This window comes from Callorhinchus milii, unplaced genomic scaffold, assembly GCF_018977255.1.
Source record: "Callorhinchus milii isolate IMCB2004 unplaced genomic scaffold, IMCB_Cmil_1.0 Scaffold8, whole genome shotgun sequence".
Taxonomy (NCBI): domain Eukaryota; kingdom Metazoa; phylum Chordata; class Chondrichthyes; order Chimaeriformes; family Callorhinchidae; genus Callorhinchus; species Callorhinchus milii.
In genome coordinates, this window is record NW_024704749.1 from 9,920,835 (window position 1) to 9,948,330 (window position 27,496).

General features: G+C 40.7%; 1 protein-coding gene across 1 annotated transcript in view; it reads right to left on the minus strand.

Moving 5' to 3' along the window:
• Positions 1-431: 431 nt before the first annotated feature.
• The window catches only part of smtnb (smoothelin b), a 93,348-nt gene continuing 66,283 nt past the window's right edge, over positions 432-27,496 (minus strand). Inside the window, exons 12-21 of the mRNA XM_042337385.1 lie at positions 14,830-14,997; positions 14,346-14,421; positions 12,906-13,079; positions 12,339-12,398; positions 11,868-11,937; positions 11,526-11,675; positions 10,625-10,748; positions 10,027-10,178; positions 6,936-7,102; positions 432-476 (exon numbers count right to left, since the gene is read on the minus strand). Of these exons, the coding sequence (XP_042193319.1) occupies positions 6,955-7,102; positions 10,027-10,178; positions 10,625-10,748; positions 11,526-11,675; positions 11,868-11,937; positions 12,339-12,398; positions 12,906-13,079; positions 14,346-14,421; positions 14,830-14,997 (1,122 nt within the window). The 3' untranslated portion in view covers positions 432-476; positions 6,936-6,954. The remainder of the gene's footprint in view (positions 477-6,935; positions 7,103-10,026; positions 10,179-10,624; positions 10,749-11,525; positions 11,676-11,867; positions 11,938-12,338; positions 12,399-12,905; positions 13,080-14,345; positions 14,422-14,829; positions 14,998-27,496) is intronic.

The following is a 27,496-nucleotide window of genomic DNA, read 5'->3' on the forward strand; positions in this document are numbered from 1 at the left end:
ACAATAAGGAAGGTTACTTCTAAAAAGGTTTAAAGTTGATTATTTTTCTGTGGTGTTGGATAATATTACGTACTGGACTCTAATCTTATAATACTCAGTAAACAAACACATCGCCCTGGCAATTTACAATTACCCTGACATTCATGATGTAAAAAAAAACACAAAAAAAAAATCCCAGAGCAATGGGCAGCCCACACGGGCTCAGCTGTGAGTCCTGATAATTCTCTCAAACACAGGCCAGATTGAAACAACAACAAAAAATGACATTTATATAGTGCCTTTCACACTAGAAGGACGGTGGACTGAGTTTATGTTTCCAATGGACGAGGCCCAGGATTGTGTGTTGCAGTTACTCAAACTTCCGCAGGTGGTTATACAGGGACTGTACGTAGGTAAAGACACACTTGGAATCAGGTTTTTTACCCATGATCATCATATCTTCCACCTCAATCAGGGGGACACAGGAGGCGGTCTGTCTGTCAGGAGAAAACACATCAAACAGAGCGTTACATTTCAGGCAGCATAAATAAAGTGAAGCATTTCTCCACCCAATTTTTACTTTTATTTTCCCCTTTAGTCCTGAGCACTGATACCCACATTCCCAGTTAACAAAACAGCACAAAACAACTCATTCTCAGCCCCTGGCAATGCTAGTCTGGAGCTGGGCACCTAAAAGGTGACTGGCTTCTAGTCAACACACTTTCTCCAACAGAACTAGCCATATGGGGAGTGAATGGTGCAAATCAATGTGTGTTATAGTAACAGCAAACTCCGCAGCACTTACACACTGACTTAGCACATAAACCCAAACACTTTCAGCTCATGAACATGGTTTGTTTAGTTTGGGAGCCAGTGGTACAGTCTGGAACACAATCTGTATAGCATGCGAACACCAGGCTGTGCCAGCCTGGCTCGGTTGGTAGCGCTCTCACCTCTGAATCAGACGGTTGTGGGCTCAAGCCCCACGTTGGGACTTGGAGCTGGTAGTAGTCGAGGCTGACACTCCAGTGCAGTCCTGAGTGTGTGCTACATTGTTGAATTTTTTTTAGCCCAGCCGGCTGTCTGACACTTGCAGAAACTCATCACCGTGCTTAAGAGTACCCAAACCCACTTGAGATTTCCATGCATTCCACCTTCACATGGAAATCCTGGAGATAGATTGGAATGGAATATGCACTCTCTCTCTCTCCCTGGAGGGAAGCATTCTGCTGGCCTAATTACGGAAAGTATTAGGCGCAGGTTGGCAAGAGCCAAGGCTTCAGTGGTTAGAGCACTCACTTTGCAAGTGAGAGACCTGAGTTCAATTCCAGGCAGAGGGCGAAACCTTGGGCAAGTTTCCTTACTCCACACAGAGCCTAATAATAATCCCTCCAAAACCAAAAACAATAATTAAATTGGTCATTTTCAATCTACGACTGTTTGTGGGACATTGCTGTGCGCAATTGGCTGCCGCGTTCGCCCACAAATATACAGTCAATTCACTTTACAGTGTGTTCTGTGAAGCGCTTTGGGACGTCCTCCCGACGTGAAAAGCGCTATATCAAATGCAAGGATTATTATTATTATTATTATTGGGGGAGCCCAGAGTGTGAGTTGGAGGTAACTGCTGGAGTCTAACCAGCTGAGACCGCATAGCTTACCATTGATATCATTACGATAAGGTTGGAGGTGACATCACCCAACATTCAGGGTGTGTGAAATATCACAGATAACGTACCTTAAAAATATGATTTATTTTACCACTCTTATATTTTCTGATGTACTGACCCTCAATACATTACACACTCGCGCTGTATAAATGTTGACACACTGCAGGCGTGATATACTCTGATCACATACTGAAAAGCTGCTGCATATTTTCCATTCGAGGCTCAGTTACCATGTAACCACCATAACATTGGTTTCCAATGACAAAGCCGCTTTCCTTAAATAAATGTTTAGGGCTGGTGTATTTTTAGCTTACCTTCTCTCGTCACAAGGATGGAGAGAGAGAATCCAGAGCAACACTGAGACTCACATTTCATAAAACCTTTTCTACCCTTCTCATGCTGTGTATATGATGCTGCACCATTAGGAATATATGGAAAGTGAATGCTGAGACAGTGTTCACCTGAACCAAAGCTACGGACGGCAGTGTTAAGACTCTTCCAGGTATGAGTGAAAATGGGGCCACCAAGTGTACCAGGTCACTGAGTGAGGCAGGCTGACGGATTATTCTGTTCTATTTGACATGACCTATTCCCTGATAAACAATACACTTATCACTGCGTTTTTGTTCACATAAACTTATCGCTCCTTTATTTTGTATTATTACTTAAGTGATTTTCTCTCCTAATAGGGGTTCTGTGTGTGTATGTGCGTGTGTTTATGTGTATATGTATATGTGTGTGTGTAGTACTGTGGGTACAAACTTATATAGCGCCCTTCATGCAGGGAAGTGTGTCAGAGCGGAGCACAACTCCGTGCCAGAGGGAGGGGTAGAGGTGACGCAAATACATGAAGAATGGCTCCACTTGGGCCCCAGTGTATATTACCATGTGCCACAGTCTTCAGGTGAATGGAAACGCATAAACATACTTTACATCAAAAAACAAAAATTATAAATGGGATTGCTTTGTGTTCCCCACTAACAGAATGTCCTGTCCTTGAGCAACAGACAGACAGGTGGAGAAACAGGAAGAATCGATTCAAATATTGCCAGCATATTGCTGTGGATAATCTCACTGTGTGTTCCTAAATGTCTCTGTAGAGAAACCCTATCTACCCGACGCCCTATTGTATTTCACTGTGGCTCACGACAACACGTGAAGTGCTCCAGTAAAGTGTAACCAGAGATCGAGAGCAGGTGCTGAGAGCTGAGCCAGGGGGAGGCGAGGCGAAAGAGTGTACTTTGATTGCTTATAAATAGAAACCTTTTAAGGGGATTCATCTTTATAATGGGATTCCTATTAATTTTACAGATTGCAATAGATTAGATCCAGCTGAGAATAAAGAACAGCTCCATCACTGTTTCCTTCCCTGAGAGCCGTTTCACATCCCAAATGGAATTAATTCGAACGCTGTCAGTCAAAGGTTCCCAATCCAGTAACACACTGTCTGTGTTCAGGGGGAGTTGCCGTTCAATGACTTTCAATTTATTTGATGTTCCTCCTTCAAGAGGGCCCAATTCTACACACAGAGCGTGGGAACCTGAACGGAGACCCTGATGTTTTCAGACAAAGACGTGACTGAACATCAGCAGTCGTTTGCATTTGCTGCTTCATCAACAATTACTTTGGGATCTTAGAACATTAGGAAAATACCATCCTTCGGCTCAGAGACCATATAGCCTTCTAGTTTAAATAACCCTAATAATCCTTACATTTGATACAGCGTCTTTCACATCAGGAGCTTGTCTCAAAACACTTCACAGGATTTACTAATCTTGCAAAGTGCAGTGACTGTATTTTGTAGGCAAACACGGCAGCCAACAACTTGAGTCCTGCAGTGTCCTTCAGTCTAACAGCCATGAAGTAAATGACCAATTCTATTTGAGAAAGTGTTCACTAGGACACTGGGAGAAACTCCCTTCTCATTTTGAATAGTGCAATGAGATCTTTAATCTCACCTAAAGAGATTAGGCAGGACCTTGGTTTATAATATATATAATAATCTTTGCATTTGATATATTGAGGCGTCTCAAAGCGCTTCACAGAATATACTGTAAAGTGAATTGACTATATTTTGTGACTAAAACTCAGCAGCCAATTGCGCACAGCAGTGTCCTACAAACAGTCGTGGATTGAGTGACCAAATTATTAAAACAATAAGTAAAATAATCTTCAAAGCTAATGGTTTAACATCTTTCCAAAGGATGGCGGATCCAAAAATGCTCCCATGTTCCCATAAGTAACCTTCCTTATTGTTATAGTCTCACATTATTCACAAGGAGAATGGATCCTGGCCAATTATCCTCCAGGTAAATTAGTCATTCACTTCATGGCTATATGTGGGACCTTGCTGCCATACTACACAATACAGTTACTACACTTAATAGGAAATACTACTTCGTTGAAGTAGTCTTTAGTGTAGTAACTAGAATGGGTGTTTGTGTTACAGTATAATGCAATTGGCCATGTTACTGTGTGCTATTATATCATCAAATGGAGAAACATCAGGGTCAATGTCAGCCGCAGGTTTACCAGTTACCTGTGGCCTCCTTGAGCTTCTAGTTACTGCCCTCACTCTCCTCAGGCCGGTTCACACTCAGCAAAATGTGCTTCTGCAGTTACAAGACCAACAACAACAACTTGCATTTTACACAGTGCCCTTCAGACGGGGCAGCGCCTTGGAGCGTTTAGCAGTGGCAGAGTCTGACGCTAAGCCGGGGGGAGAGAGGAGGTGACTGTAAGCACGGTCGTGATCTAAAAGAAGGCAAGGAGGGGGCAAGGTGGAGGGATTTGGGGGGAGAGCGTTCCAAAGCTTCAGGGCGTAGTGGATGAAGGAGGTGCGCGTGTGTGTTCCTGTCGACCATAAGCCGAAAAGTGTTAAAAATCATCCCCCACCTCACCCAATTTCAGACAACTTCACACACGACAATGTTATTCAGTCCGACTGGTCTACACGATCTGTAAGTCGTGGCAAATGACAATTACATTTTAAAACTGTTTTGTGGAAAAAGTGGAAGAGGGGCCCAACAGATGATTCCTATCAGAAACCTGCCTGGCTAGAGGAGATGCTGCTGGACTGAAAAGGGGCATATTAGGGGGGAAAAAAAACGAATTAAAAGCCAGGCGATGATAAATGCCATTTGTTTTTAGAAATTCTTATTCATAAATCATTGTGGAATCCTCTCCGGAGAATGCCACGGAAAGACAAACAAACTGATGTGGATCTGTAATGGAGCACATAGCCAGCAAATATGCATCTTTCTGCTGTCAGTTTCCTGTCAGTGTTCCTTTCAAGTGGGATGAACTAAAGCTGCCGTACACAGAAGCCACTGGGAATGATAACACCCTGGCGTTGAGATGCCTGTGCACTGGGGTTGTGTCTGCCATTGCCATGTGGTGAGGAGTCACTGAGTAGAGTCCAAGCAATTTCCCACTGAGAGAGCGAGGAAGAGTAACCCAGCTATTCCCCATGGCTGTTCAGGGACAAGTGACAGAGACCCAGGGGTGGCATTCAATTCAAGGTTATAAGTAGAAAAGGGTGAATAAAATAAATACAACAACCAATTGCGTTTATATTGCTCCTTTCACGTCGGGAGGATGTCCCAAGCGCTTCTTAAATATTTTTCAAGTAAAACTGGAAGGAAAATTAAAAGCTAGAGTTCAAGTCCTTCAAGGTCAATGTAGGTAGGAAAGCAGGTCGTCAAACATTACCTGCAGCCTTCATTTTAAAATCATAACGCCTGGGACTCAGAGACACACCGTGATTATCTTACTTCACATGAGAAGGACTATATTAAGTAAACGACCATATTAAGTGCTTCAGATGCCTGTTAATTCTTTTGCCAGAAAAGCTTAACTTGTACTGTTGAAAAACATGGCCTGCATACATATCACTCGGGCACAGTAATAACAAGCCGTCAGGGCCCATGGAAACCTCTTCAATTAGTCTCCAGTTTGGGACACTTTGTTTGGTAGCCAAGGAAACCCAGGCATTTTCTCAAACACACTGCCATATTAATGTAAACCTTAACTCCCCACCACCACAATTATTTTTATAGTCAAGCTAACATGTGATGTAACTTGGCTGATGACTCATTGACAATGAACATTATTGGTATTATATGGTATCTCACTGAACATCAAGAAAAAAACAACTTCTCACAGTACCGATATCTCAGTGAGAAGGAGCTATACCCAGAATGGGCAAATGAATGCTTTTCTTGGTAAATTGCACTTTCGCAAAGGATTTTATGTTCACAAACCTGAGACTTGTCTTGTTCCCTGATGCAATTTAAAATGCTGAATGCTGTTCAGTGTATCACAGGTGAGATCTTTATATCTCTGTGTTGCATAAATTATGGCACAAACCTAGTTATAGCCAAAGGAAATTCTCTGCACCAGAAAACTCTAATATTGAATTGAGAATCACAGGCAGAGGCATATAAACACACTCCAAACAGGGGTGTAAGTTCAGTCGGCAGAAACACTGCAGACGAATAGTTACCTGGAACCATGGGTGCAAATACTGGCACATCCCAGGTTACACACCAGGAGATATGTGTCCAAATATAAAATGTACACTCTGTAACTCTTAAAAAAGACTTCAAAACAAGTACAGAAGTGTTAATAGTTATTGTACACATGGTGGTCAGAAGATACAGCAGACTGCCACAGATGAACTTAGACAGTTCTGAGGCATTCAAGAAACAGATACTCAGTAAATGAGGATATTAAAGGTTAGTGTTTACAGGAAGGGAAAGCTGCCATAGACTTAACGGACTGAGTGGCCCATTAGTTCTATTGCAGAAAGCAGTGCAGGTTTGATGTGGTTAGAAGGATTCCACTGTTTGTTTTATTGAATATTCTGTCAAGCAAGAATCTCTCAAGTTATTTTTCATAATTATAGTATGTTGTACCATAAAAATCATATCATCACATCCCTAAGAGGATAGTGCAGTTGGGAATGGAGCTAAAACCACAGACAGATAGAAACAAACAAACAATTAAAGAAAGTCAAACATTCATTGCCTTTCTACACCTCAGTTTCTCTACTGTGAAGTAATAAAATGAAAGAGAACTAACTGTCATACAAACATAAAACACAGAAAAAAACAAGAGCGGTAAATGAGCAAATATGTCCCTATATTCCTCCTTTACTGGGAGAAACTAAAAAAAATTAAAATGGACATATTAAAAAGAAACCAAAGGGGAAGGAAAACATTTTTTTTCCATTTTTACCAAAGTCTGCTACGACCTAAAATTTCTAAGGCAGATAAGGTCTCTCACCCTTTCTCTCTGATAATCCCTAGGAGGAGTTTTTGGTTTTTACCAGCCCCTGCTGGACCAGACTGCGATAATACTCCTGAATGTAAGTGTAAACACATTTCCAGTCGGGCTCCTTCATCCGTACCATATCTTCCACATCCAGTAGCTGCGGGCAGTCGGCATGCTTCCTACGGGGCCAAGAGGAGAGAGGGGGAAAGAGAGGGGGAATCAAACGAGAGAGGAAACAGGACACAGCGGGGAAGAGAAGAGAGGAAAAAAAAAAGTGAGGAAGAAGAAGAAACAAAAAAAGAACATCAAAATTACATCCATTTAGTGACATACAATGAACAAAAGAAACATGCTTCATGATATGCAACGGCATCAACACAGTGCTTGATACAAACCCATTGAACATGGAATGCAGCACATGACAGGAACATGGTAACTACATCAAAGCAATGGTTCTCGAGGATGTATATGCGATTTACAAGCACATTAATGGCGATGAGAATGCATGAAGGTTCGGCAAGCAAAGTTAATGTGGACAAAGTTCAGGATATTGACAGAGAGAGTCAATATACATGAGCCAACAAATCAGCGAGAAACAGAATTTGAAGCTAAGAGCAGATTTCAAGTAATGAAAAGGATTCCGTGAGATGGGGAACGGTGTCTAACCCAGAGAGCTTCATTAGCCAGTCCTTCTAAGCAACAATCAGCAAATATTTTTACTGTATCCAATGGTTTGTTTCATCCAATTTTGATCAAAGAAAAACAAAATGTCGTTCTTCCTCCGCTTCCCTCATATCTTCCAATGAAGCCCACTGTTGCTGCAGAGGACTGTTAACGAAGAATGAGAATGCTTATGCGAGAAGGAGATGAGCAATTCTGCTTTTGCTTTGCAGTGAAGGCAGATGGAGCAACTGTGAAACCCTTGAGAAGGAGAAACGATGAGAAACCACAAAACCCTGGACATTATACAGCGTGCAATAACAAGACACAAATTTAACAGAGGACACAGAGAGGGGGTTTAACATCATGAAGCCTCCATTAGAGGCCCTAACCGAATCTTTCAGATGTACGTTCCCTGAGCAATCCAATAATGAGCAGTTTTTTTTTACTGGACAATGATTTAGCTTTAAGACATCAAATTGTATTAAGTTTCAAGCATTTTGTTCTCTCTCAGGCACAAGGATTGCGAGACCACCTGTTGGCTGATCAGGAGGATCTTGGCTTAAGAAGCTGGTGTCCTACCCTTTCATGGCTTAGACGTGGGACAAAGAATGACGAGATTTAAAGATGGGAAGGAAAAGCTGTCCTTTTCGTTTTTGCAATTTTCCCCCTTTCTTTTCTCTTGAAGGAGTTGGCTAATGTTGGGGTCTGGTTCCATTCTTATTGGTAAGCCTCTAGTACCTCCCTTCCCTTCCTATTTTCCCTTCCTAGCCCAGGGACAATGAGGCCAATTGTAGCATTCCTACCTTTATACTGTCTGAGATGAGCTAACCAGCATTGTCTGGGGATTCAAGCATCGCCTGGTCTGCATAGTTTAGTAGCACTACACAAGGGGAACCTAGAAGGTAACTTTGGAGCTCCCTTTACCTCCAGAATGTGTTCACAACATAATTATATTCCTATAAGCATCTGACAGATGTAAGCAGAACAGCCCGAGACATCCCAGCACGCTGCAGCACAAAAGGCAGCAACCAGAAGTAACAAATCCTGAGTCCAATGTATTGCAGCGTTCCCCTCTGCTCTGCTTATAACAGCAAGCAAACACCAACCAAGCCCCATCATCAAATGACAGTGCATCGCGCAATTAGAGAGAAGTAGTCACCACACCAGGGAAAGACTGAGCAACTGGGAGTTTCCCGCATGATTTATACACATCTCAAGCCACCGACAAATCACAGGTTGTTATGACCCAAGTAAAGTGATTATTTGTTTGTTAATGAACCCATAAATCCAATTACAACAAATCATTAAATCACTTTCCACAATAACAGATCCACTTCAGAATCAGTGCAGATGCTGATAAAACAATACAGAAGATATCCAAGGTCCCATAAGCTGGCAGCGAGCAGTGAAAGCATTGCTCAGAACAGTCACATTGGAGGAAAGTTTAGAAAGCTGTCAATGCCCACAGCGGGGGTTTTGTGAAGCTCAGCTGTCCGTTGCACTACAGAACACAGGAAGCAACCTCGGCTGTTATACTCAGGAATCCATCTTTAGGAATAAACATTGCAGAACCACAATTAACAGAAACACCAGCCAAATCTGCTGGGTTTTAACTTGGGTGTCTCACATTTATTTTAACGATATTGAGGCGTTAAACAAATACATTCCCCAACTACAGATAAAGTAACATCAATAACCTTTCAATGGGTTTGGAAGGAATAAAATGATCAGTTTTAACAAAAAGTGCTGATACCAGCCCTGTGTTTGCATGTGCCAATGCCAGCTCTGTATTTGCAGTGTCCACAGTGCCATAAGACAGAACCACAGTCATCAGAAATTAAGCACCGCTAAATAGGCTCTGCTTCGTGAATGTACATGAGATGGGACTCACACCTCCACACAGGGGTGGTATCAACCACTCTAGTTTTTATAGATCTGTTCCAGTTTCAATGACCCAGCTGTTAATATCTTTTAGAACAACCATTATCTAACAGTTGAGGCAACTGTCCTAACAGACTGAGAACCTGCACCAAAGCAGAAAGCATCAGCACTGTTTTTCACACTTGTTAGCAGCCCATTGTTACACCATTAGCACGTTACCCAGAGCAAAATAGATTTCAGAAGCTGCAGAGTGAACAGAGCGAGAATGTTATGTACAGAAAGTCCCTTGATTCTTCTATTGAAATGGAACAGCAATGTAGTCACACAGCGGATCCAAGGCATGCCTATTCTTTTGAAGACAAACTGTAATCACTTTTTCCCTAGTTCAGTGTTAAACAAACTAGGATCCAATGACGTTATTATTTAATGATTCCCTGCAATGTTATCACTCAGGTGAAATTTAACGCACATTCTTTAAGAATTTACTGTTGCAGTACCAGGTTACAAACTGGAAGTCCAGACAACATCGGTGAGTATTAAAAATGAATGGGGTACATACTCTGCCATTGTGAACGCCACCTCGAAGTTGTGCCTGCGATTGTTGGGGTTCAGCTGCGAGAAGTCAAACGCTTCGGGGAAGAAATTGTGGACAAGAGCGCAGAACGCCATGCCATCGCTCCAGCTGGAGGAGAAGTTCTGGATTTTCACATTCTGGCAGAGAGAGAGATCCGAAACATTGGTCCAGGTGACTTACAGAATTGGCCTCAGAATTAGGATTCAGCATTTAAGAATTACCCGAATTCTGGATGCTCTAAGTAAATAAAATAAACCTACATCCGGATGGAATTCCCTTCTTCCCTCCTACATTTGTTAATAGATTCTACTCTCCAATATTTGCTTGTGATTCAGCTACAATTTTTCCACTTATTTCCTATCATCAGAAGGCTGGTCGTGGCTTTGACTTTGACAATGCGCAATTATAATGGAAAAATAATAATAATAACCCTTGCATTTGAAAAAGTGCCATCATGTCTTCGAAACGTCTTAAAGTGTTTCACAGGTTATACTGTAAAGTGACCTGACTGTATATTTTGTGGGCGAAACCACAAAAAAAANTCCCATTAAAGGCCTAATGTTGATGAACCACAGGTGCTTACCTCATAACCACGGGTCTTGGCTCTGCACCAGTCAAGTAGCATCTGTTTAATACTGTTGGCATTGGGCACACCAAAACTCGAAGACCTCTGCACCTTCACCTTGGCAATAGCTGGATTTGCAGGGCTAGAGGAGAGCGAGGTCAGATTATTAATAGTCAAGCAGCTTTGTTTGAATTGTCCCCGTTCACAAACAATAAGGCAACATTAATCTCACAAAAAGGGCGAGATATTTCACTTGCGCTAAGGAAACAAAATAACTTTGGGAACATGCACTTATATAAAGTTTAGCTCATCACAGACCATACACTGAATGACAAATGGAATATCGACCCTTCATTACATAATTATTATTATATCATATTATTATATATTATTTTTCTTGCAGTCAAGGAATATTTTAAAATTTCTGATTAACAGAAAGTTGGGAATAGATTTGAATTTCAAGTTCAGAATCAGAGATCTAAAAACAAGATTCTGAACCTGTATTTGCACAATTGTGGACAACTCCAAAGGCATTATAATTGTCTGTTATAATAATGACTAAAATAGGATTCAGGGTAATTGGGTGATTGTAATAATTCTTATATTTAATATCATGCCTTAATATGTTAAAACATCTCAAAGCTTTTCACAGTAAAATGTAATGACTGTATTTGTAGGTGAATGAAGCAGCCAATTTATGCACAGCAACGTCCCACAAACAGAAAGCAGTGAATGATCAATTCTATCTGGAGAATTGTTGGCAGGACACTGAGAACAGATATGTCAAAGGAATCTTCTGGGGAGTTGGATGAGTAACGAGATGAACACATGGTTTGCTCCTTCCTGTTGCTATGTGACCAAATATCACGCGTTAAAAATATCAACACAAAACGTGAATGGATTTACTGCCATCTCCTACCTTCCACCTTCTTTTTCTAGTTTCTCGATCAACGCTTTCCGCGCCTGCATCCCTGAAGTGCGTGGCAGCGTTTGTGATCTCATCACCTCTTTCCGCTTCTCGGCCTGTCTTCTCTCTAGTGCTTGCACGCTGTCATCTCGGTCGAAAATACTGGGGAAAGCAAGCCCAAGCCATTATTACTCACGAATATCCTGGTGCTCAGAATTGTCTTGGAAGTTTCTGTTTTGCTTGTGAAAATATATAGCCTTCTATTCCCTCCTTCCTTGAACCCTTTACACAGTCTCCCTCTACACATTGGACCCTACTCCCGGTTCATTCTAAAGGTAACAAGTCACCTCTCACCTGCCGACTTTCTTGGAAGAGGTGCTGCTAGAGCTGAAGGAAGACTTGGTCTGAACAAGAGTCGTTCCACCTGTGAGAGAGAGAGAGAGAAAAACACAGAGGATAAGACAGTCATAAATTCAACAATCGCCCACTTAGCGCATTCTCCCCCGGTTCATGAGCCCTCTGCCGCAGTGCTCTATAACCAGCTGCCACAAGGTCCAGGAGAGCACATCGTACCTTTTAATCTCAGAAGTAGCAAAGTTAATACAGTGGCTACAAATACACAGTGACTCCATTTCACAATAATTCCTGTGAAGCGCTGTGAGACGTCCTTTCAATGTGATAAGCGCTCTGGAACGCTACCCCGTGTGAAGGGCGCTATATAAATGTAAGTTGTGGTTGAAAAGGTGCTATACCGATGCAAGGAGTATTATTACTATTAAACACCGCTAAGTTTGGGAGCAGAGACTATTCTGACATTCTGCTTACCATCAGTTTTCTTCACAAAACTGGATTGCACAGTGGTGCTTCGTGTTCTGCTGCCGCTATCTGAAAGAGCAGAATCATATACAGTCAATAATAATAATAATCCTTACATTTTGATATAGCGCCTTATCACATCTTCAAGACGTCTCAAAGCGCTTCACAGAATGTACTGTAAAGTGAATTTCACTGTATAGTTTGTGGGCGAAACAAAGTCATTCTACATATTGCGAGAAAGTTAATAATGAACTAATCCCAGCACAATCCAGGTGCTCAATCCAGATAACCAGTCTTCAATCCAGAATGACTGAAATCTCTCTCTCTCGTTATTAGAAATATTAGAACTCTGTAACATCACACTGAATAGACATTGTTACTATAGATAACCCCCTGGAAATAACCACCCGGGTCGAAAGAAATGCTTGGTGGGAGGGGTATATGTTCTACAAAATATTCTAGGTTGTGCCTGAACGAGTGATGACATGGGATTCCTCGGCCCACTAGACTGATGTGTGCCCATGGCCCATCCTATTTGATTTGGCAAATGGGCAGCTCTCCACATCTCTCCATTACCTGATTCGGTGACTTTCTCAGTCTTTGTCATCGAGGACACAGTCTTGCCGTCTGCAGATTTTTCTGTTTTGGACACAGTCATCTCGGCTGCATTCAAAGACTTTGCTTTCTTCTCTTCCTCGGATTTCTGCTTTAGTTCCTGCAGTCTTGTTTCACGCTCCTTCTCTCTCTGATCTGGAGAAACGAAAGCGGCGGGAGAGAGAGAAAAAAAACCTTGAAAATTCACAGCCTGTACAAGGGCACTAACAAATGATTCCACTGTGAATTTAGGCAGAACTTTGAACAATACTGTCCGAGCTCTAATACCTTGTATAGCTGCGATAATGATTAAATATTGCTATCTAAGTAATTAGGTTATCAGTTCAAGTTAGTTAAACTTTTGAATGAAACATTGAAAAGCACTCAATTTTCGCAAGTATGATAATATGCACTCTTCATAATCATACTGTTTTGTATTAAGAGTAAACATTTAATAAAACACTGATTCCCACTCCCACTTTTCACTAAAATCCAGGGACCTGACTGAAAACAACAACTTAAACAATCCTATCACGGGGATTTTAAATCTTTTGTTTCCTCATTCTGTTAAAATCTGGTTGTATTGGCTTTCAGATCATCAACAAGCGGTTGTAGTCACTCACAGGGTAAAATCACAGCCACTAATTACATGAACCTGTCTGTGTATCATAGCATGTGAATATTATCACTCGTAGGAAACAAAGGTGTACATGATAAAAAATAATTAAAAGTTATCAGATATCCTATCACCCAGAGCCATACCTTCCTCCTAAGCTCCACTCGCACAACAGTATCTATGAAGGCATGGTGTTAAGAAAGAAGAAAAGAACAAGGAGAAGCTTATTCTGGGTTATGCAGGCACGTTCTTGTTATAGACTCCCCCCCACCACCCCCAGAGAATTTACAGAAGAGACCTTCATTCTCCCTGAGAGGCATAATAGAACGATGAAATGGAAGGATGAGAGAAGCAGGGAGGGAAAGTGAGAGAATTCTAAAAAAAAAAAATTTGCATTTAAGAGTCGGGAAACCAAAATGCGGGTCAGGAAATGCAGCTTTAAATAATTTGAATGGAGTGACGCAATTTGATCAACTATTTTGAATAAAAACGAGAATAGAAGCATTGTAACTGAAACCTTTCACCAGACACTTTGAAGATGAGAAATTCAATTGAGATGTTTTGCCCTCATTTGGGTAAGAGCGAGTGCCTTCTTTGCTTCCCAACCTCTGCCATTAAATGAGAATATCAGCCATCGAGAGACATGCAATACAGTCTTCCTGTGGCATTGCACTTCACCCACACTTGACAACTCCCCACAGTACAGCAACTAAGGTCACTACCTCAACATGTGGAGGGTGACAGATTATTCCTATAGTATGCGTTATACAATCACATCCTCTCAAATCCTAATTGAAAGCACGTACCTCTTTTCTTTTTCCGAAGATCCCTCATTGCACCTCGAATCAGCTTCCTTTGCTCAAAATCTGTTGTCTGGTCAAGCTTCAAAACATGGAGAAAAGAGAGAAGTTGGAAATAGATGTTAATTCAAGTAAAACTCCTCTCTCAATGTCCCAGACTCGCAGTTTGGTGGAAACGCAGACAGTTTCTGAATTGCCTTCAGTAACAGAAAATGAGATTCATTAAGTCAAAGGGATCAATGAGTCAAAGCTAAACCTAGACAACCTTTAATATTCCACCTCTCCAAGCTTCTATCCAATTCCCTTTGAAAAGAATGTAAGGATTCTGCCCCAACAGCAGTTTGTGGTTGAGAATTCCACATTGCAACATCCCCTTGTGTAAAGACCATGATTACAATGTAAACAATAGGCAATGATTTATCTGGTCCTGAACCCACTTACTGTACTTTAAACAGAATTAATCAGGGAGATTTCTGTGTTGCACACGTACCATTTTGTCCAGGACTTCCTCATCCTCAATCGTGCTCAAATCCTCCAGACTCGGTTTGACATTTTTCTCTTTTACAATCTCCTTCGCCTTCTCTGCAACCCCATTTGCTAAGACACTATCAGTCTGCTGAAACTGAGCTGCTTCTGCCATGATGGGTTCCGTGTCCATCTACAGAGACAAAAACACATGTTCTATTCATTTCATTGCTACAGCTATGTGCTCTATAGTCTAGAGACTGGGTACAATCGGCTCCTCAAACAGTGATAATAATCCCTCCCCCGTCAAAATAATAATTATTTGGTCATTCAATCCACTGTGCGCAATTGGTTGTCGTGTTTCGCCCACAAAATACAGTCAATTCACTTTGTATTATATTCTGTGAAGCGCTTTGAAACGTCTCAACTACGTGATAAGGCGCTGCGTCAAATGCAAGGATGATTATTATAATACAGCTTTTGTTTTTCTTTCTGTGGTTCTTTTGGTGGTAACATGCAGACATTGACTTGGCATTGTTGAGCTGCCGTGCTCTATGTATTTCTAAACAAATGGAAATAATACAAGAGACTGGTGGTGGGAAAAATGAACTTGGGACCCATTTATTTTATACACAGCCATAAACCTCAGAAACTTGGTACTCTTAACTATCAATAACTTTTTCGGAGGCAGGGATTGTTTGAAGCACACAAGTAGTCGAACAATGATAAGTGTTTACATTTTGAGATGAAATATCTCCAACTAAAGGAGCACAGTTGAAATGTTTATTACATTTAAAAAATTAAGCCCTAATATGGTCAAATTCGTCAAAGAAAATTGGGTTACTTTAGAGGAGAAGGAAAGTCTATCGGAGTCATTTCTGTTTATAATTTCCCTCTGTTGAATCTGAAAAGGATCTTGTTATAACTACAGTATAATTATTATTTCTTGTGAAATTTGCTCGATTTCCAAAGAGACCAAGAGCAGTCATGTTTGAGAGCCACCCAGCACTTTGAATAGGAAAGTGCTTGCCTTGACTTTCCCCCTCCTTTAATGAAGGGCTATTTACTTTGCTGGTGCTGTACAAATTGGTAGAAATTGAGAGGGGTGAATTATTAACATTTGGGATTAAATTACCACTTGTCGATTCTTTTCACCCCCATAGAAGTCACTGAACACTGTATAATCACAGCCCATAGAAAGCTACGGTGCAGGTGGAGGTGTGACTCACCATTGCAAACTATCTCTTTTCTTATTGATTTCAACAACAATCTCATGAAACTATTTAAAAGTAGTGTTAAGTGTGCAAGTGATTACAATAAAATTGCTTACAAATTCCCACATTAACGATTGGTATAAGAATACCAGGGAGGTTGATTTATGCGTGTTGGGCAGTTAACGAAATCTGACAGTGCGTATAGAAACTGGGAAATATGCCAAGTTTCCAAAAGAAAGATGCTTTTTTATTCTCTTTGTATATGTTACTGACATTATCCTGAACATACAAACATTTTGTGTGGCAGACTAGGAGGTTGTGGCTTCAAGCCCCACGTCAAGATAGTATAAGACAACACTCCAACTAAGCACAGGGCTGTATTTTGGATGAGATGTTAAACCAAGGTCCTGTCCGCTTGTTCAATGGGACATTGGCTTCTGTGTTTCCCCATAAATACACAGTCATTCCACTTCATAGTAAAATCACTTTGGAATATCCTCCCCATGTGAAAGGCACTCTACCAAATGCAAAGATTATTATTATCTGTACAACAGAGTTCAAGAAGGTACATGTTAAAGATTGTGAAGGACAAGTTTAGAACAGGCAGCAGGAAGTATTTCTTTACACAAGAAGAAATCAACAGCAATGGTTGATATCAAGATGTTGAACTGTGTGTTCTGGAAGGATGATATCAAAATGCCTTCTTCATCCAAATAACCTTTGAGAACAGTTCAGTATTCGGTGCAAGCAATACTCAAGAGAACACAGGGCCATTGTTTCATGTACGTGTACATCCACGCACTGAAATATCAACACGACTCTTCAGTAATGTTCATCAGCTCAGCTGCCAGTATTAAAATAGACAACAAAAGAATAAGGAGCATTTATTTAGTGATTGGGGGGGGGATGCTGGGTGACCCATGTCCACTGTAATAATGCAGCTGCTCTGCTACATTTCATACCTATGTCAACAATAGCAACATTAGAACCAGAATATCACCATCACTCAATAAACCTGCAGTAACGTCATCACAACTGTTAATCCTTCAGAGTGGATGTTAGCAGATATCAGCTGGCATCAATAACCACTCTTTCTTGGAGAGAGAGATTAACTGAAGTTCAACAGATAACAAACCCCTACCACAGAATCGTTACATGAAAATATGTAGCTTCAAGTAGGTTCAATGCAATAACCTCATTTGGTCATCCACTTCCTGTTTGTGGGGCATTGCTATGAGCAAATCAGTGTGGCGTTTGCCTACAAAAAATGCACGTTCTGAGTCTGTATTGTACATTAGCAGACATTTCACAAATGGGAATGAAGAAGAATGTAGGCAAGGGGTACAATAATAGCTCTGTATAGAGGATGATGTTGGTTATAGTTTGCAGATTTGGCCCATAAAGACACTGCTCATTCCCGCTCTGTCAAACAGTATTCTATTCTGTACAATCAGCCTTCTTCCCCACTCAGTGATGAAATATAGACCATGCGAAAAGGAAACAGTAAAATAATTCCACTTAGAATAAAAACCCCACCGATGACTCAATTCATATACCATGTAATCAAATAGAATATAGCTCCCATTAGATTATCGACTTGTAGTAAAAATCATAGCATATCCCATAAAGAGCAGCAGTATGTACCTCAATGACCCAGAAACATTGGCGCCTTCAGTATTAAAGGCCTGATCTTCATCTGATCACTGGCCAATTCTTTTAATTGCCTCTTTAGTGAAAGTATGCATGTAAGTTCAGCCTGAAGCAAATAAGCCAGCATCAGGATTACAATTCTTTTAAACTATAGTCAACATAAGTCAGGCTTTTTTTTTAATATAGCCTCTCAGGTTGAAGTAGCAAAGTTCAGTGCCTTCTTTGGGCTGAAGACTTCTGTTCACTCTTTGAACCAATGCCAGGAACGCTGAAACTTCAAACGGAGTCAACCGTTCATTTAAACTCAAGTCATGGTTTTCTCCTAAACCTGCCAGTCAGGCAGCTCCAGATGTAGGCTTGCGGCAACTGCACCCCCACGTCCACACCTCAATTCCTAGCTGACGTTCCATGCAGATGTCCCACATCAGTGAAAACATTTTACTTCACTCTTCGTGTCTGCAGCTCTTATAAGTCTCAATTCCTTTAACATAAGAAAAAGAAAATTCCATCTCTGAAAAGAGTTATTTTCCAGTTGGAATTGTATTGCGAGGTTTCTTTACCAAGAGGCTGACTGACTCAGCAAATATCACCAATTACAGAAGAAAGCATTCTATTAAGTTAATGAGCAATTTGGGAGGGAGTGTAAACTAGATGGGTTGTATGCTTTATTTCCTCCATGAACAGGAGAGATTTCCAGTGCTCTCATGATCTTACTGCTTCTCAAGTATTTTCACTCTTTTCCTTTCTCTCTGCTCATGTATCTTTTCGTTCCATCTTCAGAATAGAATTGTTTGTGTCAGGTACTGAATACAAAGTGTACTCATAGTACAAAAGCTGTGAATTAAGTGCTCATGGGGGAATGAAACAAGAAAGTATATTCCATTAATGGTGCATGTGGATCTGAGACTCCCCTGTATTTCCAATGAAACTCTGAGTCACTTAATAGTTTGCTATCTGATCTGCCAAGCTCATGTCCTTAAGTGGGTTTGTTTTTAGCTCTGTATGTCTCACCCTTGTACCCAAGTCTTTTGGTATCTTATTCAACCTTGCCCAAATCAAGCTTGTCCAACTTGTCTGTGGGAGAAGTATTATATAAATCTCTCATTAATTCCACAACTGATCTGTAATCTCAACCCCCTAAAACTATTGTTTGTTGCTTGGCTGAGATTACTTTTGCACTTGGAACAAAAAATGTCTGATACTGTACATTTGTTTTCTTTCTGGAAGAATAGATTTTATTTTCAGTCAAGGGCAAGCTAACAGAGGCCTCTTGTTCCGCTGATTGGCAGGGCTGTACAACGTCTCGGACAGCTGTTGTTGAACACATTCAATCCTTGTGCTCACTGATAACACACAGAATCTCAATCTGAAAGGATTGACACCCCATGTAAACAAATCAGCAGTTGGGGTTTGGCATTTGCTGCAGCTTGGCATAACATCAGAGTCAGCAGCTTCCAGGGACAAACGTATTGCCTCGCCTCCCAACTGCCACAACAAGTTAAGGTCAAACCTCATAGAATACAGAGCTCTGGGAAGATTAAATGGAGCAGAGATCGCTTTCACATTTCACAAAGTGTTTACAGATCAGGCATCTGGCCCACTATAAATTTGTTCTGCAACTACATCAACTAACAGTCACTACAGTTATGGTATATCCTATGAAACGCTTTGGGCTGACCTCCCGATGTGATAAGGCGAGGTACCAAATGGAAGGATTATTATTATTATTATTAATAATTATTACCATTCCTGAGCCTAGTTGAGTATATTTCTCCATTATAAGTGGCCGCTCTTCCAAAGTAGGGTATTCCTCATTACTCTCAGTTTGCAGGCTATCCATTCTGCCTGAATTTTACATTTTAAAAATCCACTAAAATTTAGACGAAACAAAAGTAATATCGATGACAGTTTGAAATAGAGCCAAAGCATCCGAAGATCTCGTCACATTATTGATGGAAAAATAATGTAAATCACACACATTTACAGTTAACATATAAAGTTATAAGGCTATTGATATATCCATTCCTCTCGATCTGAGCTGAACGTGAAATTCAGGTCACAGGGATTGCTGTAACATGTCTGCTCAGATGGATTTGGCGGGTTTTAATTAGTTCAGCTCAGATTTGGTCTGCTCCTTCCTCAACACTGTAGACAAACATAGGAATAACATATAAATCTACCAGATAACCAAGCTTTTGCAAGCTGATGTGATATAAAGTTGACGAGACTGTGTTTAAATAACATGGCTGGATCTAATGGTTACCCCAGGCAGTAATATAAATCAACTACGATCACAGGCCCCCACATTGTCTTCAAATTAAACATCAGACAGAATTTTGCACCATTCTTAACTTTATAGTCTTAATTTGGAAACCGCACTCACTTCTTTGATGTTTAATGGGAACCACGTCTGCATGTTGCTGCATGAAATCTAAGAGAGAAGAGCAGTTCTTCTGTCTGTACAATCCTCACAGTAATTCTAACTAATTATGTTCTTTTCTCCTACTGAATCACTACTCTAAAACATACACACATATGGTATACACAGGACTATGGCTGCTATTTATATGAACAGCCTTAGTATACAAAATAGACAGTCAATTCATTTTACAGTACATTCTGTGAAGAGCTTTGAGTCATCTCGAAGACGCGATAAGGCGCTATATCAAATGCAAGGATTATTATGAACAAATAGCGAGTTGTATCTTTAAAACAGTTGGCCAAAAGGTTGTTTTAAGTCTTTTGTGATGTCTGAAGTAGTTGTTCTTGGAATAAACCAGGATTTGCACTGTATAAGCATAAAAGGATCCCAGTGCGACAGTGTGATATTGGAGGAAGCCGCAACCCTAAACAGCTGCCATTTTGACTCCGTGTTACACCTCATGGGTGACATTGTGATCCAGCCACCATCAATCACAACTACTCTGAACGGTCTTTGACAGTGGATAGGCAAAAACAAATGATCCGGTAAGACTGCAGGATAAATTCTATGACGCAGGGAATAGGAACTGAATCTGTCCCATGGTGAGAAATGGTGTAGAATGGGTTCGTGCAACAGCTGCAGTGTTGAGAGTCACAGTTTCCAGGAAGACATACCAACCAGGCAATGTACGTGAACTTTAACTTATTTAGACAACTATTTCCGAGAAAGAAAAACTACCTCTGCTCCATCTTTATTACCTTGCAAGCCCTTTCTCCCAATAAAATGTTTGCAATCAAATAAAAAAAATGACGTTCACATTCCTTGAATGCACTCATGGAGAGGTGGCAAGTTGTATTTGAGGTACAATCCACATGTGGTTTCGCATTAAATGTGAAACTATATGTCAAATTATTTTGCCAGTATCAGTTTGACATATACAGTAGAACAACTGTTCATTTTATGGGATGGGAGAAAAAATGCCAATAAGACTTGACGACAATAATTTGTGCAAAAAAAAGTTCCTAAAAACATTGAGATGAGCTGAACCTGCCTATTTCCTCTTAAAACTACTAATGCAACAGATGGAAACATATTTTTAGCACAGGAGGAGGCCATTCAGCTTCCTGTGTTACTAACTCATCCTTTCATTAATCCCATTTTATGGCTCTTTCTCATATCCCCTAATGTTTTTACTGCTCAGGTGTGTATCCAGTTTCCATTGAATGCTTAATGCAGTCTCCCATAGCCACTTGTGGCAATAAATAGATTCTGTATGAAAGGTCAGAGCGTACCATGGGCCAGATGAGATATGTTGATAAATATATTAATATTCTTATAGTGTATATCTAACTCATTCTCTATTTTAGTACTAAATCTGTGGTGACAATTTGGTTTCCTACGTTTAAATGTTAATCTGGTCCCCCACTGGATTGTGGAAAACTAGATTATTAAATTTAGCATGCCTTCAACCAAATTAAAAAGAGAATAGGAGATGGAGGTCTTAAGGTGATTGAGGAAGTCTGCCATTGCTTCTTGTCAGATCTGCACACAATGTGCTGGGCTACTTTGGATCAATCGTAAATGATTATTTCAGCTCAGTCAGTCAATCACACCTACAATCCTGCTGATAACTTGAAACCTGACCTCACTCAAGGCTGCCAGATATCAAGAAATAATTTTAGGCTAATTGAAGGCAAGGGGAAAAAAAAGCATTTCAGAAATATCTATCCAATTAAAATCAGACATTTTGAAAATCATCTGTTAACAATGACATTCTTTCGAGTCATCTAAACCAGCGCTCAACCAAGAGGAGATCTAGCCAAGTCTCAATCAACGGTACATTACTGTACTTTGTTGTTGTGTTGAATGTAGAGACCTTACAACACAATGCTGAATGGACAAGCAAGGAGACTTTCATCATTTGGTCTTAAAGTCGGTTTTATTATTAACACTACCAATTATTTGGGAGCTGAGCCCCCAAAATCATTTTAGAATGTAAACAGCTCAATGCACGATACATTACTGGTGAAACTGGGGACTCGACGGATAAGGCTGTTTTCCCAAGACTTGGCAGCAATTAGCTATGACATACTTTGAAACGTTTCAAGTGTTATAGGCTCCATATCAAGGATTATTATTATTTAAATGAAATACTAATGTCACAATAATAATTTACTATAAATTATACTTATCATACCATTGAGGCATCTCAACGTGCCGCACGGTAAAGGATTTACAGTAAAGTGTACGATTATGAATTTGTAGATGATCGTGGCAGCCAATTTGTGCACAAATGTATGGCAAACTTACTTTCTACTTTAACCCTCTCATGCCTGGCTCCTTGGTTTATGGTGAGAGCAGCAAAATTGCTTTCCCTTTTCTTGAAACTTTGTGCACAACAGTATCTCGCAGGCCACGTCCACATTCATATCAGAGCTTGATCTGGATACATGGACATGCCCATAACTGGTGTGTTGATAACCAGTGTTCTACTGGCAGTTACTGGCATGTGTGCAGCTCACGATTGATTGATCAAGTGTCGCTCTGATCTAGAATTTTGTTTTACATTTACAACCACATTCATTTGCTATTTTTTGAACTCATCTCAGCATGCAGACGTAGGTGGTAGAACCTGCGTTTATGCTGTTAAAGATTCCAACAGTCTGGACCAACAACATTGTACAGCTGCTCCCTTCTCCTGCAGACTGACATTAATGAGTTGGCTGAGCAGCTCCTTAAATATTATTGCCTGTTATAAGACTCACCAAGCTGTTGCTTCGGGAAAAATGGGCTGATCCCGAGGAGGAGGATAACCTTCTTGTGCTTGCAAAGGTTGGAGGATGTGCCACCAAATCCTCATTCTTTTCCTGCCCCAGGAGCTTAGTGAGCGTCTCAACCTGTTGTGCCAGCCTCTCCTGCTCTACCCTGAGCTGTAGGTTCTCCTCACGCAGATCATTCACCGCAGTGGCCAGGGGCACAATCTGGTGGGCGACCTCTTGGACTTGTCCATTCACCACCTTTCTGAAAGCCTGAAGGTCGATGTGGATCTCTTTCACCGCATTGCGCAGGGTATCTTCGAAGCCCTCGCCCTCGTTGCTAACGGCCTGTAGCTTTTCATTCTTCAGGTTCTCGATGTTGACGCCAGGCATGCTGACACAGATTTCCATGTACAGCAGCTTCTGAGCCTCCCTTTATGCACAATCCTGACCCACGTGTTGGGCACACATTGAACACCACAATACCAGCTTGCTCTCTCTCTGAGCAGGTATCTGTAAACCTCTGCACAACGACCCTTTCCAGTAGCCAACCTATCGCAGTATCTGGGTACAGAGACTTTCTTAAGGTCACTTTCCCAACAAATCCACCGACCGGATCTATATTTAAATGCATTGTCTTGACAGAAAGTTATCTAATTTTAGGTGGAATGGCGGAATGCTATTGGCCTTCTTACACTGACACGCTAACCAATTACTGTCAAAAGCTTCAGCAGAAGACAAAAGAGTGACAGCTGGTGTGACTGACCCAGCTTGGGGACACGGCAGTAAAGCCTGATGATAAAGTCAAAGCCTAGGACAAACTAAAGAAATTAACTTCAACTGCTGAGCTTACTTTGCAAACTCTCCAGAGTTTCCACTAAGGTACATGTACCAAAACCGACACCATATACTTTTATGCGAGACATTTCAAATTTCTGGTTGCAAAACTCAAAATGACTCACTTAGTGATTCCTTGGGTATAGCAATTTAGGGGCTAGGATTCTCTCCACTTGGTTACAGTTAAATTTTGCAAGCCAAAGCTTGAATGGGCAAAGTGGTGCTAGCTGGACAAGCACTCAAAAGGGAAAGTCTTTAGGTGGGATTTGAAAGTGGGGAGGGAGGGCGCAAGGCGGAGGGATTGAGGGAGAGAGTTCCATGGCAAACAGATGCATTTCAATGGCTTCGGCATTGACCATCCTGTTGAGCGTTTGCTCAGTTCTGCTAAAGTAAACGGTTAAGTGGAGATAATTAAGCACAGAAGCGTCAGAGCAATTCAGAAATCTGTTACCAATTTACAGCATTTTTCTTCTCCACTATACCTTCCTTGCCCCTTTAGTGGGCAGTTCTCTGCTCTTTTCCAGGTCAATGCAAATCTCAAATAGAATTCACAGAGATACGCTAGGATTTCAGCAGCTGTTGTAACTAATAGTGGATTCTTATCTCCAAACATGCAGGTTGCAAAGCAGGGTTCAAGCTAACTGACAGCAAACAGGTGTCAGAAAAGAAAATAATCCAGTCACATTGATTCCCTGGCGCTTTGTAGTGTTTGCACGGAAATCTCTAGCGACATCATGGTACTGGGTGCAGAGATCCAATTAGGATTGCATCCAGCGCTTCTCAGTCTCAACATTCTCTACCCTGTCCTTGATCTCATTGCCGATTTCTCTGATCACATTTATACAAACGGCAAACAAAACTTCAAAGATACGTTGTACTATTATACCACCCATGTATTACGACCATTGAATGATGTCATGACTGGAATTATAAAAGGGAAATGGTGCTTTTTGTAAAGAGCTGTCCATAAATGGCTGACTCATGCTAGGGTACGGTCCACCCTCCAGCAATCAAGTGCGAGTCTGGACAGTAAATTTCACCATGTAATTCAACCATGGCACATAGCTAAGACCAATCCTTTGCTCATCTGACACATACACATGCTCACCTTCCAACATGGGTCACACAATAAGTGAATAATTTCCCCAACCCAGAAACTGTCACTCTAGCTGAATTCAGCAAACTCAGCACAAAATGGGCATTTAACCTCAGACTTTCCTGGTCTGTAGGGTTCATTTCACACTTGACAGAGCACTTACTAACCTACCCATCTGCAGAATGTAAAGCTTATATTTAATAATGCATGAAAACAGCACAATTAAAATGAGCAAATGGTTGATGGACATTACAGCAGGGCAGAAATTAAAAGCACTGACAAAAATAATGAGCCAGATGAATCTATGTTGCTGTGAAGATTTATTTGAAAGAGTCTGGCGCATCAGCAGAATTTTGATTAAACTGTTCTGATACAAGGTTGACTCACTCTTCTGTCTCTCTCCCTCTTTTACTGTTGCACAATATCAAGTCTGTCCATTGACGTAGCTTTTGCCTCTAAATTCTTCTTCAGCTGAGAGAAGGGAGGCTGCAAACTATAAACGAAAAGAATACCTATGTTCTGAGCTGAGACGAGCTGTCTGTTTTTCTTTTCTCTTTGTTCTTTCCTTATGCATGATGAGCTTCCATAGGCCAAGAACTGAATGATCCAGTAACATGAAACACTCAGTGATAGGAGACAATGAAAGGCGGTAGCCCCTCTTGCCCCACATTTATCCCAATTAGATCAGAAACTTATAAGCAAACCTAAGATATAAAACCTGTGACAGGCTTTATTGATATCGATTTCACGTGGACTTGGCATTTATCACCTTGTATAACCGGTCACCACTAAAATCCATCACGTTTGTTACAAACAGTGTGCATAACTCAAACACAACTGCTTCGTGCACTGTGCCATCTAAACTGCAGTATGAGCATCAGTAAAATCAACCGCTGGATAAGATTCACTAAGTACCACAGAGGTTAGTGCTTGCCTGAGGTAAGAACAAGCTGGAAGTTCCTACTGCTCCCTATCATACCAGTGCACCTATTTCACAGATCAGTTTTAAAAAAAAACTATCTTCGGGCAACAGCTTCTGTTAAGATTATGAATTATGTTGGAAACAGCAACAATCGCTCTCCTTGACCAAGCAATTATTCACGGGTCCTGTTGCTGGAATCTTGGCAGTAACAGCAGATGAAAGAGATTTCAACTAAATGTCAGTGGAGATGCCAGTTAATGAGTCAGCCCTAATTTTAAAGGTTTATTTGGTCACTGATCTGTGGCATTCTGGCAAGACTGGGAGAGTGATGAAGAAATGTTACATCGTGTTTGTTATCAATGTCTTTCAAACATTCAGACACATGGGTCACCTAAAGAACAGTCTTTGCTTCAGTTCATTTCCAATGATTGAAATGATAGGATGTATTTTAAAAGGCACAGTAGTGATTTCTGTTTTAATAAATGTTTTAAAGGATAAAGCAAACACTCCTTTAAAGTCAACATTGTCTTACTTTATGAGCAAGGTCATCCTTCTTTAAGAAAATGAATCCATTTGGAAAATCGTAGTAATTTTTGACTGGATCCCAAATGTGTAGGAGTGATATTGCATAATCAGTAGCTAGTTAGAAAGACATTAACCTGGCAACATTCCAGTGAACGATTGGGTTAGGAGATGGGGCAAAACTGTGATTTTACACAGTTGCTTAATGGGTTTCAAAAGACGACAAAAATCTTACCTCACCCTGTTCTCTGTGTTGGTAAAGTTTGTAATCCGCCGTAATTAGCCTCTGCTATTCCAAGTATTGTAATGATAAACCTAACTACTGACTGCTACTACCATAGGTTTAATTTAGAAAATCATAAAGTTAAACTTAAATATTTGGATGCAGCAGTCGATCACCCTGTCTGGCTCACTAATAAACTTTTAATTACAATCTCTGTAAGGCTTAAACTCAGAATACTGAACTGTCTGGGAAGGGTCCATATTAGCACATTATTATAGACACTAAGATCTTAATTGGCTTTGGAACTCCGGCTTAAGACAGCAAAATAATTTCCGTCTGGCAGCCTCTTGTAAACTTTGTGACCATTATTCTGTACTATTGACGTCACAGGAGCCTTCTGTATTCAATCAGTTATATCAGCTACTTACTGAAAGAACAGTATGTTTAAAAAGTTAAGAATACAAGGTTGTAATTTGTGTTTTCATGACAAAGACATCACCATACATCACCATTGTTTCTTACAACAACTTTACTGCCTTACTGTAGGAAAACATCTCACAGCTCATTTCCAAGCAATAGAACAGCCACTTTATGTTTCAGTAATTCTGTGGTAATGTAAGCAATGTTAATTCCAGAGAAGCTAATGCTCCAATATTACAACAATGGTTGCAAGAAAGAATACAACCTTTCTTTTAATAAAAAAGGGCTTCAGTTCAGACTGCGGTGAAAGCAGCATTTGCATTACTGATGCCCCTCTACCAAGTTCCCAGTGGCAACATAATATGAATGACACACACAGATAAAATGAGCAGTTCTTATCTGTTTTCTCCTTTTCCACTTTACATTTTGAACCCTCGTAGCCCGTCAGTAAAACTGCATTTTACTTTGTCCTATGGATGAGACGTTAAACCGAGCTCCCGTCCTCCTGCTCAGGTGGATACTAAACATCCCATGGCACTATTCAAAAAAGAGAAGGGAGTTTCTCTCTCGCGGTTTCCTGCCCAACAATTCCCCAAAATAAAATTGGTCAGTCACTCCATGGCTGTTTGT